The sequence below is a fragment of the Polistes canadensis genome, unplaced genomic scaffold (genome assembly GCF_001313835.1).
Source record: "Polistes canadensis isolate GaletaPanama2010 unplaced genomic scaffold, ASM131383v1 scaffold_60, whole genome shotgun sequence".
NCBI classification, from domain to species: domain Eukaryota; kingdom Metazoa; phylum Arthropoda; class Insecta; order Hymenoptera; family Vespidae; genus Polistes; species Polistes canadensis.
In genome coordinates, this window is record NW_014569607.1 from 224,073 (window position 1) to 238,010 (window position 13,938).

At 32.8% G+C, this 13,938-nt stretch overlaps 1 protein-coding gene across 14 annotated transcripts in view; it reads right to left on the reverse strand.

Annotated features, from left to right (window-relative positions):
* The window catches only part of LOC106785965 (inositol 1,4,5-trisphosphate receptor), a 30,655-nt gene extending 21,833 nt beyond the window's left edge, over positions 1-8,822 (reverse strand). For 5 of the 14 annotated variants that reach the window (XM_014746856.1, XM_014746861.1, XM_014746855.1 and 2 more), the window contains exons 1-2: positions 7,621-7,933; positions 1,629-1,829 (exon numbers count right to left, since the gene is read on the reverse strand). In XM_014746856.1, the coding sequence (XP_014602342.1) occupies positions 1,629-1,726 (98 nt within the window). In that variant the 5' untranslated portion in view covers positions 1,727-1,829; positions 7,621-7,933. Of the gene's footprint in view, positions 1-1,628; positions 1,830-7,620; positions 7,935-7,990 lie in introns of those variants that run through there. The other 9 variants (XM_014746858.1, XM_014746865.1, XM_014746864.1 and 6 more) reach the window with 5 other exon arrangements.
* Between the last annotated feature and the right edge of the window lie 5,116 nt (positions 8,823-13,938).

The window sequence follows — 13,938 nt, forward strand, 5'->3', positions numbered from 1 at the left end:
TATTGCCACTCCCCGTTATCGACATCCTATCTTTATGCCGCCTCCGTTCATCTTCTCGCATGATTTATATATAATGTACAATATATATATATATATATATGTATATGTGTATAATAAATATTATGGATAATAGATGGTCGTTGTAAAAAAGAAGTTTCCCCTGTTACGCGTCGTAATATTCTTTCAATGTAAAAATACGTGCTATTACGAAAAGCTCACGTTCACCGCGTGCTCATGAATTTCACACCGAAAGAGAAAAAGAAATATTACGAAAGAAAAGTGGTAAATATACAAATAAAAATAAATAACAGTTATATTTCCTGTCCGTGTTTATTTTATCGTCCGTCGAGTAAAACTAAAGAAATATTTTAAGATATTGACCAGGTTTTTGAAACTTTTTCAAACTAATCGATCGATCGTTAAGATTAATTAATCTTCGTTAATTTAAACAGTAGGTCGATATGATGTTTAAACGATGTATCGACATACACGCCTTAACGAATCCGATTAATTTGGTATGACCGAGTAAAATTCCATCGTGAATTATATCAAATTATAACGAATCCAAGCTAACTCTCGTAATTACTTTTAATTCTTTTATATTCAACCTACTGATGTTTCAATTGCTACTGCTCGAGTTATTTATTTAAAAACGCGAAACGCAATTATTTACTTATTTATCTAATTAAATGTGAAACTTTTATGATATGCGTATGACCAAAAATATATCAACGAAATCTTCGCGCTCGTATAATTTTGTAATCGTATTTAAACGATCACCGGCGAATATGGAAAAATAATATTTGAAGAAGTGGAGAGAGAAAAAAACTAAAAGAATTCACTTTTACAATTAGTCGTAACTCGTAAACATTACAATTATTTCATATTGCTCGTTGGAATGAAACTATATCTGTAAATATCATTTATTTCGCAATTTTGTCGTTTTAAAGGAAAAAACGAATATTACAAAGACGATAGGCTAGCATTCAAATTACCACCGTGAAAGATTAAAACGGAGAGCAAACTATTTACGTATACGTGACAAACGCGCACGCGTGTGTGTGTGTATGTATGTGTGTTCAAATGTTTTCTTTTTCCAAACATCATAAATTTATAATCAGACGACTCTGTCACAAAGATTCTACTCTATGGACTTGAAAAATGTTAAAAAAATAGAAATAAGTTGGTTTTACCAAAAAGCAATCTTATTTTTCTAGCCAGTTGAAATTAAACGCAAATTTAAACGCAAATGCAAATAACCGAGTTAACTAAATATCTAAGCTAGTGAATACGAACGGATTAGGATTATTAGGTGTTATCTGTTAGTTCCTTTTTTTCTCGACGATTGCGATAAGTGTGTGCATAAAAAGAAAGAAAAAAAAGATATAGTATATGAAATTTGAGATAAGTTTCAAGCGCGAATAATGCGTGTAGAAAAGAATAAAAAGAATAATAATAATAATAATAATTGAGTATAGAAAATTCACGGTCGACAAATGAACGGATTACGGCTTCTTCCTCCTTCCGATCGATCGAGAAGAAAGATGAAGAAAATGTGGCGCATTCGAGCAACAAATCGTATATACTCGGTAATCCTTTGAAAACTATCGCCAATACAATCCACTTACCCCAGTGTGGAAAGAAAACCTGAAACACTTCCCTCGGCGTAGAGACTGACGATATCGCCGAGGTGAAGGAAACTCGCCGAACCGAGAATTTCGCCCATTGCACCAAGTGCTTCTCCTTCGAGTTTCCCGATACTTTCAAATCCGGAGGAAGACACCTCGATCGCTACACTTTTTAGCCAATCCAATTAGTCATGGTGACACCTAAGAAAAGAAACAAACAAAATTATTATCAATACGAGACGATATAACACGAAAATATTTTTAAATATACAAAATTATAAAATCAATGATTAGTGAATACGATAAAATACACATAATGTAAAAGGGATTTACAAATTTTTACAGTTTATTAACATTTTTGCTCCATCCAAATTATTCTAAGTAAATAAACGCGATTACGTGGTGTATCATTTTGAAATTATACTTCTTTTGGCGCGTTTTGAAAAGTGAAGTTAGATACGACCGAAAAATCGACACCACGAAGTTGTCGATATTGAAGATGCGCGGGCAAATTGAAGTTATTTTTGAGGTTATATTCGTTTTAGTACGCTAAAAAAGTATAACTTCTTACGTGCGTACATAAATAAACACATCAGTTTCACAAGTGTTATTTATGTTTTCGTCTAAATTATACATGTATGATAATAATGGAACGAAAAACATCGAAGATTAAGTGATTTTAAGAATGGCTTATCGGACACAAACGACCGGTCGAGCAACTGGCCAACCGACCAAATGGACCGCAACGAGGTCACCTTTCAATTTATCTGACCCTTAACCTTAACTTACATGCTCACAATAATGTTAAAGAATTATCATTACCATTTTTCAAAGTTACTTTCTTACCATCCTTTTATTTTACTTTATGATTCTGTCATTGTTTATAATCGAAACTAAAGTGCATAAACGATATTTCTTTTTTTAACGACCTACCAAAAATTTATTCGATACATCTCACATATTTGCATTCTCATTTAATCTTAATAACTTTTAATCTTTTTTAGAAATCACATTTTTCCCTTTTACGTAACTAAACGTTCGAGCTCACTTCGAGTTCTATCTTTGGTAACCTATTTTTCGTAATACTATTTCGTAAAACAATTTTACTTGCTCTCTCATTTTCTTTCTCTCTCTCTCTCTCTCTCTCTCTATCTTTTATATTTCCAATGCCAACAGAAGTTCATCGTATTCATGATAAAGTTTTTTCAACGCTGATTATTTCGTAATGTCTTTCTAATGCATCTTAAAGACCGACCACTTTGCGTATATACGAATCCATTTGAACGAAGTGATGGAAATAGAGATGGAAATAGAGATAGAGATAGAGTGAGAAAATGAGCGTAAAAAGAATGAGAGAGAGAGAGAGAGAGAGAGAAAGAAAGAAACGATTAAATTATGAACGAGAGATAGCCGTAACAGAGGACGGATTTAAAATGAATGTGTGATCGTTGAGAACAGTGAATGAAATTTATACCGAACGAGTTCAATTAATTAATTGACTCAATTAACGTGCGTTATCAAAGCGTAAAAAAGATTTTGATACGATATCACAAGACCATAGTCTTTGATAGAAAAATTTCGAAATGATCGAATTCGAAGAAACGCTTTCTTATTGCACGCAATTCACGCTTTACGCATGTAAAGTATATACATATTGCATAATGAATGACTTGAGCCATAGTACACGTGACTAAAAGACGGGGGGGCAAATGTTAAGCACGTGATAAAGTTTGATGCTCGATGTCGTAGCGTTAATTAATAGTTTCCACGAAGAATAACAGTGCATTTTATATTTAAATTACCTTTCCTGATTTACAAAAAGATATTAGAAGAAAATACTTGAAATATATATATATATGAGAAATAAGAAACAAATCTAAACATATATCGAAATAAATTTGACAAAAGCGTTATTCGGTAAACATCTTATTCGTTTTGCGTAAAAGATTTTCAATGCTATGTAACGATCAATTCGTGGCTTCTAGTATCGTGAAACATTTATCCAACACATATTTCGACTTCCTTGATTAAATGTAACGAGATATAATTCTCGCCTTGTATACATAATCGCATATATACATATATAGATACATACACGTATACAAGCATGCGTATACAAAATATACGTGTGCATACAAGTGAATAAGCTCGTATACATGTAAACATTAGCATAGATATTGTGTGCTTCACATGCTTAAAACATACTATCTGTAATAAATGCGTTAAGACGTTATTAGAATGTAAAAAGAGAGAGAGAGAGAGAGAGAGAGAGAGAGAAAGAAAAAAGCAAGCTGACAGATGTTCCATGTGCATGTTTCTTCTTTGTTATTGTCGACAGTGGGGTCGATCGAGAGTAACAATCAATTGGCCGCCAATATCGTTTAATGGAAATGCACCGATGTGCATCGATTTATATACTAGAGATGAGAATATTTACTTGCAATCCTATCGTTGAAAATTGTCAACGTTGGGGGTATCTACGAGGATCGCATAATAACGACGAACACGCTGGAGGAGCGTGGTTACAATTGCAAATAATGTTGTTGCTAACAAAATTTGTCTTAACAAAATGATAAGATTAAAAAACAAATAATATTAAATAATGCGATATGGTTAGAAATGAATTTTTCTAAGACATTCTAAGCTAGCACGCTTAGGTTTTTTTTTAGCAGATCTAAGGAACAACGAGATGGCTCGTGTTTCATAAAAGACAGTATCGAGTTTTCATGAATCGTGCGACCACCCCTCCCCCCCCCCGGTGAGATTTACGTTACAGACTATGAAACGTTTCGTTTTTTCCAAGGATTTCCACCTACTACTCGCATCGATAGTTAGCGATATTTTTGCGCGATTCTTTTTTGAATCTCGTTCCGAAATATGAGAGAGTAAGTGTTAAAGAAATAGTGAAAGAGAAGGAAAGAGGGAGAGAGAAATCGTCCTTGATAAAACTTAATGCACCAAGGCAAACGTCACCTTTTAATTTATGGACGAAGAACGGCTATCTTCAATGGCGCACCGCGCCGTAAGAATAACATCCATAATTTTCCAAGACGTTGCGTATCTTGCCAGAAAGAAAGAAAGAAAGAAAGAGAATGAGAGAAAGAGAGAGGAAATCGACATCACAAGAACTCAATCGGATTTAAACTTTGGCAATAACTTTTAGTCGAGTCTTGAAAGTTTCGAATTGACTATTCAATCGTTGCAAAAAATAATGAAATGATGCTCTTAACCCTACACGTAATCTACGAATACCTACGAATGCAAAATAAAATGAATAAAAGCACGCGATGTTGATTATTACGAAACAATATCGTTTCCTCTTCTCGAAAACCAATTGAACTTTAACTTTTGCAGTAACATTTACTCGAGTTTTGAAATTTTCACGAGCGGGGCCAATCGATCAATCGTCAATCACTGCGAAAAATAATGAAACGAGATGCACTTACGTTTATATCTAACTATCTAAATCTATAAAGACGAAGGAAAATAATATAAAACTACGAAGCAACGTCGTTCCTCTTGTGTGCGATGTCAATAACCCATTCGCTTTACCGGGTTCGATCGTATGCCAGCTTGGGATGGTCTATAAAGCGTTATATCCGTTTTACAACGAAATAAAGTGGGTTACTAAACGACTACGTTACATCTATGTTATATCTACTTTCGCGTAGAAACAATATACATGCTTTGTGGGAACGCGTTTCTTCTATATCATTTTTTATTTTTCTATCTAATCTCCGCGCAACCTGCTACTCCCTTGAAATAATTCTAATGTAATAAAATTAAATAAAAGAATAAATATTATATATGGGTGCGTATCATTGTAAAATCATTTTTTTCTATCTTTCTTTCTTTCTTTCTTTCTCGTTCTTGCTTCCTCAGTTACGTAATAAAACTTTCGTAGAATTTACAGAGAGAAGAACTATCGATACAATGCGTTTGCTGGTATCAGCAAACGAGTCAGTTATTACCATACCAGTTTTCAAAAAGATACAGTAGGAATAGCATGTTGTAACCAACTGTGCTAGGAGACAAGAGCGCACACGTGGAATAACGTTAAACGCAATACCAATACCGCAACCGCTGGTTAGTTCCATTATAGTCGTTAATGCTAAACGATACAGAACGCTAAATAAGGGCAAACTTGGTAATCAAGGTATGATACGTAAAACGTGTCGCATCCTGGAAGGTCCGTTTCTAAACATAGATATTTTACGTAAATACACGTCCCGAATCTTCTCTTATCGATATTATGTATCAAAATGATTACAAAATTAATATTATCTTTCATGTTATAAAATAAATCATAAAATACATTTTTTCCAAATGGTTGACTTATTCTACTACTATAATTACTAGCATATATATATATATTTGTGTGTGTGTGTGTGTGTATGCCTAACTACTTACATATGAGTGGTAATTTAAAATAAAGACAACTTTTTTATCGAACATAATTTGTTGAACGTTCACTTGCGAGAATAACAATGGCATCCGATTCGTAAGTTCAAATACAGCTGGCTAATGCTTGGCACACGCGGTACGACGCGTAACAGGTTCCTTACGTTTCTCTTTCTTTCTTTCTTTCTCTCTCTTTCTCTCTCTCTCTCTCTCTCTCTCTCTCTCTCTCTCTCTCTCTCTCTCTTTCGTTTTTAAGACGATCCTGCTCTATTCAAGGTGAACTCGAAAGAAGCTTCATCGTCGATCACACGGATCGTCAGCTTTGATATGCAGCGATTTAAAGGGATCACCGTTTAAGAAATGCTGAGAAGACACGTAGAACACGTGCGCACATTTTTTTCTCTTCCAAGATAAGCAAGATGTAAGCATCTATTTCTTATGTGATTCATTGTCCTTGATAATAAAAAGTAGAAGAAGAAGAAAAAGTAAAATTTACAACCTTTCGTTGATTTCTCTTGAAATAAAAATTTATTTTCTCGAAAAGAGTCATCTAATCGTTCAACTTACATTCCCGTTCATGCGGTAGCTATACTAAATATCATCTTTCAATGACTTTGTAAACTTAACGGGGATATAGTGATACTAATCTAAGAAGAGATCGTTGAGAGGCTAATACTAGATTTGTTGCTTCCCTTGTTATACCTGTAAGATAATATCTAAACAAACAGAAGACCCTGTATATGAGAAAAATATGAGAGAAAGAGAGAATGAATCTTTTTTTTCTCTCTCTTTCTCTCTTTCGATTTCTTCTTTTAATGTATACAGCGAACTAGAAAATTTGAAATTCGTAGAATAGAAAAAGGAGGCTCAAGTCCGGTTCACAAATAAAATATCTATTTTAAGAATAAGTAGATTCTCTTTGGGCGAATTTTAGGAAGAAAGGGTTAAACAGCTGTAGGTTCACTTGACCCTCGTCAAGAACGAGTCCATTCGAGTGAACTCGACGATGGTGACGACGACACTACGATGACAGCGACGACACAACCGTAAAGACGATACTGCTATACTCTCTCTCTCTCCATCTCTTTTTTTTTACACATGTATATGCTCGGCACGTACTCACTTACTTACTTACTTACATAGTGTGTGCATGTAAAGAAAGAAGAAAAAATAAAAGCACGCACATTAATGTTCGCGAACTCGTTCAAAATTTGTTCGCATACGTTCCAAATAGGAAAACCCGCCTTTTTGATGAATTACGTGTCTTACGAAACTATAGTATCCGACGAGAAAGACAGAAACTTTCTTTTATTCAAAGTTTTAAAATAAAAGTTATTATGGACAAATTTAATTGGTCAATTAGCACACGAGGATTTCCCCGCGTATGGAATAATTAAATATGAAACAATATTGCCGTAGGATAAGTTATGACAAAATTAATGAAAAAAAAAAGAAAAGAAAATACAAAAAAGATGTAAAAAAAGAGATTAAGGAAGTGTGCACTTTGCACCTGCTACGAAAGCCTTTCAATATATCGAATATATATAGCGAATATATCGTTAAGAACGTTGAGAAAAACGTGTTTACTCACACTTCTTTGTCGGCGATAGGCCGGAACACTCGTCGTCGTCGTTGTCTTCACGTTGTGTCGATCGAAATCGTTGAAGAGGCGGTGCGTGTGTGTGTTCGCACCGGTCGTCGAGACGAACACTTGCCACTGTCTCTCTCTCCCTCTCCTTCTTTCAACTTTATCCTTTGTAAATGACTCGGAAAAAAATCTCGATCGTTAAATGCTACGTTTAAGCGAATTTTATTAAGATCTTCGTGGAATCAAAATCGAAGAAAACGACCGAAAATGTTAGAACAAACGTTTCTCATCGGTAGATCGATCGTATACATATGTATATATATATATATATATATATATATATATATATATATATATATATATACGTATATACAGATATATATATGTATGTATATCACGATAGTAACGCTCCTCGCGCTTCGATACGCGCGCGCACTCACACACTCGCGCGCGCAAACACTTGCTGACGAAATGACCGAAAAAGTGAACCGAACAAAAAACGACGTTCGAACCGCACGGTGGTCCCGGCACAACTGAAGGTAGTCAAAGCCACCGCGCAACTCGAACCGCGACTCCTGCGCATGCCTCCCCACTACTCAACCTTCCTTTGGATATGGCGGCGGCCTCCTGGTCGTCGCGTCGTTCTCCGCCCAATCCTCTCTCGATCTTTCTCCTTTTTCTTTCTTTTTTTCTTTTTATTTTCTTTTCTTTTCTTTTCTTTTCCCTTATCGTCGATTCTCCCTACACAATTTTTTACTTTTCTTTATATTTTTTTTTTACGTATCGTAAAAATATTCCTCTCGAAAGAAAGGAGTATTCAATAATCGATACATTCGATTTTTGAAAAAGTCAACGAAAATTGCCAATCGACTATTTACAGAATTGAAATACCATCTGTTCGCTCTTATCTATCCGCACTTTGCTTGAGAACGCAAACGGTGGCACTTTGAAGCGCGTATTTCCAAGCTAAACAGGCTTGTAAAAATAAAGTGTAGATACTCGAGAGATAGAGTTATGGCGGGAGCCACGACGCAATCGTTTTTCTAATGCTTTCTTCAATTTGCCCTGCTTTTTTCATTTTATTAATTCGTTCAAAATAATGACATTTCCATTTGATACGGTTAATAATATTTCGTAAATTGAATTGGATCGAAGATGACGACGACGACGACGACGACGACGACGAAGGGCACACGATCGCGAAAAATAAAAATAAAAGTTAAAATGAAATTCGAGCGCCTCCGGGACGAGAGAAGAGGTAGAGGATGCGCGCGCAATTACGAATCATCATCATCCATCGGTACTGCAGACGGCCGCGTGAAAAAACAAACATTTCGGCTCTTTCGATAAGACACATCGCGCGTTTCAAGCTAAAAAAAGAAACATTCCTTGCTCTCTATCCGAATATGAATACATTCGTAGAATGAAAAGGGGGATGAAAATAAATTTCAAAGTGTCGAAGCTTAGAAGAAATAATGATATATTCCGACGAGATTGGCTCGTATCCTTTTTTTCATTTTATTGTACCAAAAAATTGCATCTTGTTCGCGCGCGAACAATTATATAATATAATTTAATATAATATATTTATAATTTTATATATATATTTATTTTTTTTTGTTTATATCTTATTTATAATAAATACTTTATATAGATTAGTGTAGTGTGTTCATGTTGTTGCTCTTTTAATTGTGTTTGCCATGAGAACGTGGAATCAGCGAGTTTCAATCGTCAATCGTCGTCGTTATGCTAGCTAGTCGTAATCTTATTTTACGTTTGTTAAGACAGATCGATCGATTGATCGATCGATTGATCGATCGATCGGGTGATAAGAGCAGCAGCCCGTTGAGATTCAGGCGTTTAAATTTAAAAATCACCGATCACAGAGTCGATGGAATATTTTCGAAAACGCCTTTCGAATGAGTGAACATTCAAGACGATTTGAGATTGTTTTTCGGATTCGTTCTCACATTTCTTGGATAATGCGAGCATTCGGACAAAGACGATTCGTATTTACATACGTTCAAACAATGGGTACCTCTAAGGAAATTTCATAATTAGCTTCAAACTCTGATCGGTTCAATTCGGTTAAGTTTATTGTGACCATCATAATCGTCGTACGTGTAACAATACATCGTTAAAGATCGATTTGTTCGAATTCGGGATAATAAAAGTTGCAATTATGCAACCATTGTTTATATATATGTCAAGTATCGAGAGAATAAAGCAACCGATTTGAACTGACCGAGATTTTTGAATTAGTCAAAAGCGGTAGAGCTATTTATCGCGTACCGTAAGAAAATATAATACCTTTACAGACACCAATAATTCGATCTCACGATTGTAGGTGAAATGCGTAAACGTCCTCTTCCTCCGAAGAAACATTCTAATCATTTACGCTTGTTACCATTAGCTTAACGTACCGAACAAGTTAAGTGCTTCTCTATATATATCACTTTACAAAGCTTTTTGCAATTTTTATATTTTTCCTCAATTTCCTGTAAACTCAGCGATATTCCTACGTACTCGTATATAGAATATTTGTATCGTAACGTACATATATATCGATTCTTCGTAAGTCGATCGATTTCGACTAACAAAATGATCCTTCCGAGGTTTGATGAGTCCAATTGAACACATTGTCTAAACTATCTCGTTGCGCTTCGAGATGACATTTGAATAATCATTATTTCCAATTGAATTTAAATTAACGCTCGATCGATGATTCGTTTTATTAATTTCTATCGATCCTATCGGAATCTACTTACAGAGTTTCATTTATTCGACGATAGTTTTTATTTCCAAGAAAAATAATAACATAGAATCGGAAAACTAATCGACAGGAAACGAGGAAAATTCTACAAAAAAAATTATCTAACGTAATGAATATTATTTTTTTTGTCAGCAGAGAAACATATCGAAAGAAGATAGTAATTATTATTTTCTCGTAATTACTTCGCCGCTTTTCTTATTCTTTAATAATTACAAACTGTCTATCACACAATTTGCATAGGGAATAGTAAAATTGTCTCTGACACATCAAAAGTCGGTTGAGAAAATATATTATTCTTTTTGACTGGACAAATTGTAATTAACGAAAATCGCTTAAAATTTTTCCTCCGGTTGATTTGAACATTTTTCTTAATAATATTACAAGTATTAAATATAATTGAAAAATTTGTCTATTTTCTCGAGAAATAAATCGTAAGAACAATAACGATCTCGCATAAATGAGGAGCAGCCAAAAAAATATTTCTCGTGTCTCGTAATGGATGTCAATTCTATTTATTAGACAGAATAAACATCTAACGTTTAACATAACTATGCTGATTTAAATCGAGATAATTGTACAAACTTCGTATCAGTATTTTTAGACATCCATCACGATTTCTTACATATTTTGTATTATCTTTCTTCACAATTGTAATTATTAATCATTTATCTAATGTTATTTAGGCTAACATAATGCGATGATAAAATCTCACTACGCTTCATCGGATTAAAATATATATCAGCAACATTTTTTTTTTGTACAAGATTAAAAAAAAAAAAGGAAACAATTGACGTAAGAGGAAGTTAATGATTACTTAAATATTAAAATGTAATGTGAATGATAGGTAGAATAGGGTAGAAGGATTAGGAGGGTACCATCATTGTCATTGGATAATCATATTTAATTCATTCGATCGTATCTCGATCATATTGCAACGTCACACATTTCAAGTTCTAATTAATCATTATTGCAATTATGTATATTGATAAGACATTAGATAACATCGATGATATAACACCAAAAACGCGTAGCAAAAATATTGCTATCTCCTTTTTTTCCGGTCGAAATGTCTCAGTCTGAAAAAGTATCTTTTTTGTTATTTTTTGTAGAAAAATCATATATGGAAAATTCAAGATTATACTTATCATCGGAAAAAACAAATATGTAATACCTAAATTCGTCAATTTTGAAATAATATTCACTTTAAAGGCGATAGAGATATGTTGATAATATGCAACAAGATATCGTATAAACGGTTAGATAAATAAAAATAAAAATTGCATTTTTGTTCTGCAACTACTTTTGCAATCTCATCTATCCTACATATAGAAACGATATTATTCTAACGTTAAGAACGATTGGAATAAGATTATAACTACGAACGTAAGATTATTTATTTTTTAAAATGCCCTATTATCCGAAGCTCGCGCTACATATTTGTATTATTCGATTTTGTTTAAAGTCATATTTATATCATTGTAATCTTTCTCTCTCTCTCTCTCTCTCTCCCTCTCTCTTTCCCTCTCTATAATAATTCGACATCTATGTGAACTTTGCACAAGTCGAAATTTTTAAAGGAGTTTTTAAATCAAACGAATATTTAATATTGTCGCCTATTTTCAAAGTTCAAATAATCCCGTTATTTTTAGGCACGAAATAGGCTATGATTTGAATATACACTCGTCTCTTGTAAGGGATGCATAGTTGACACCTGTATGTAATTAAATTTAAATCGAAAGTTATTATTTGATGTGATGTTCGATATTTGAGAAAAATAATGTCAACAATTCCAGTCTATTCGTTTGGATTGAAACATATGAACATGAACAATGTTTCTTTTTCGTGTGGCTTAGGTATTACCCAGACGGTGTGCACTGAGACACTTTTTTCTAATAATATAAACGTAATAATAATTAACAACTGCAATGCCTAGGAGAGAAATATTTAAAAAGAAAGAAAAAAAGAAAGAAATAAATGACTTAAACGTCAAAGAAATATAAAAGCATTCAACAGAAGGAAAAACAAACAACATTTTGCAAAAGAAATAAAAAATGATTATTAAAACTATATCGTTTACTTAAATGAACATTCATTAGTAAAACTACAGATTTTTCAATAAAGTCATGCGAATATGATAACTACTATACATATCTAATTTAATTCTATGATACACGTGTTTATAATGATAATAATATATGAGATCTTAAAACATGACTTCACCCTCGATCACTTAAACCTGCAGAGAAGACGAAAAATTCTCTTTGTTTTTTAAATAATTTGTTGTTTTTCTTTTTCGTGCAATGATATATCTCAAAAAAAAAAAAAACAAAATACAAAGTTACAAAGTTAGAGTGACAACTCGAGAAAGTCAATTAAAAAGAGACACATGTATAAAAGCAATTATTATATCGTATATAACGCAGACAAAAAAAATATTCGATATTAGAAATAATAGGACAGAAACGATAACGTACATTTGAATAATAAACGCTGTAATCATCGCCATTGCCTCTCCCATAACTTTTTTTGCCACTTTTAATAAAAACAATATTATTTTTTTCCAATGTAATAAGAAATTTCTTTGCGTCTCGTCTAATTTGCATTTAGGATTCGACAAAAGTGCAAAGACGACAAATGAAGTAAACAATTTTTTTATGAAAAACGCATACGATTTTTATCCAATTTTATAACACATATCAACGTTACAATGATCGATAAAATGCAAACAAGAGAGAAATAAAATAAGCCAGTAAATAATTTACAAGAAAAAATAAAAAAAGTTAAATACCACAAATATAAAGAAGAAGAAAACTATTTTGAAATATGATATTTTTGAAATGATATTTCGAAAAAATATAAAGCAGTCTAATTAATTTCTTAATAATCGACATTTTAAGATACATGGATACACATTGATGATGTACTAGTCACCGTAATAATAAATTATTGAAAATAATTCCATTATTCACGAAGGTCTCTTCATTAATTTTCATTAATTTATAATAAGCTCGTATAATATTCCTTTGTTGTTTTTTTTCCTTACACGAAAGACAAAATGTAACGTGTATTATAAATGTAAAATATGAGTGCAACCTTCATGCAAAATATCGATTTAAACATATCTATAAAAACGTAAATATAAAAAGATTTTATACAAAAGTTTATTTTTCGATAGTCATAAGAAGATGGTAGTTTCATAAATCTTTGTTGAATTAATTACAAATTGAACGACGAATAATTCGATCATCGTTAATAACAAGATCCACCTCGATGGATGCACTCACATAAGAGAGAAGCGATATATATAATATAATAACAGTACTAAATTTATTATAATATTTGAATTCGTGTACGCGTGGAAATGTATATGTGTGTGTATGTTTGTATGTATTAAAATGACAACCAAAACAATCGAAAAATAATAATGAATCTACACGTTGTTGTTAATATTGCGAAAATAAACACGATCAAATTTTAATTGAATTTTCTTTTCATTCTTTTTTAATAATAGCTTTCTCTCTCTCTCTCTCTCTCTCTCTCTCTCTCTC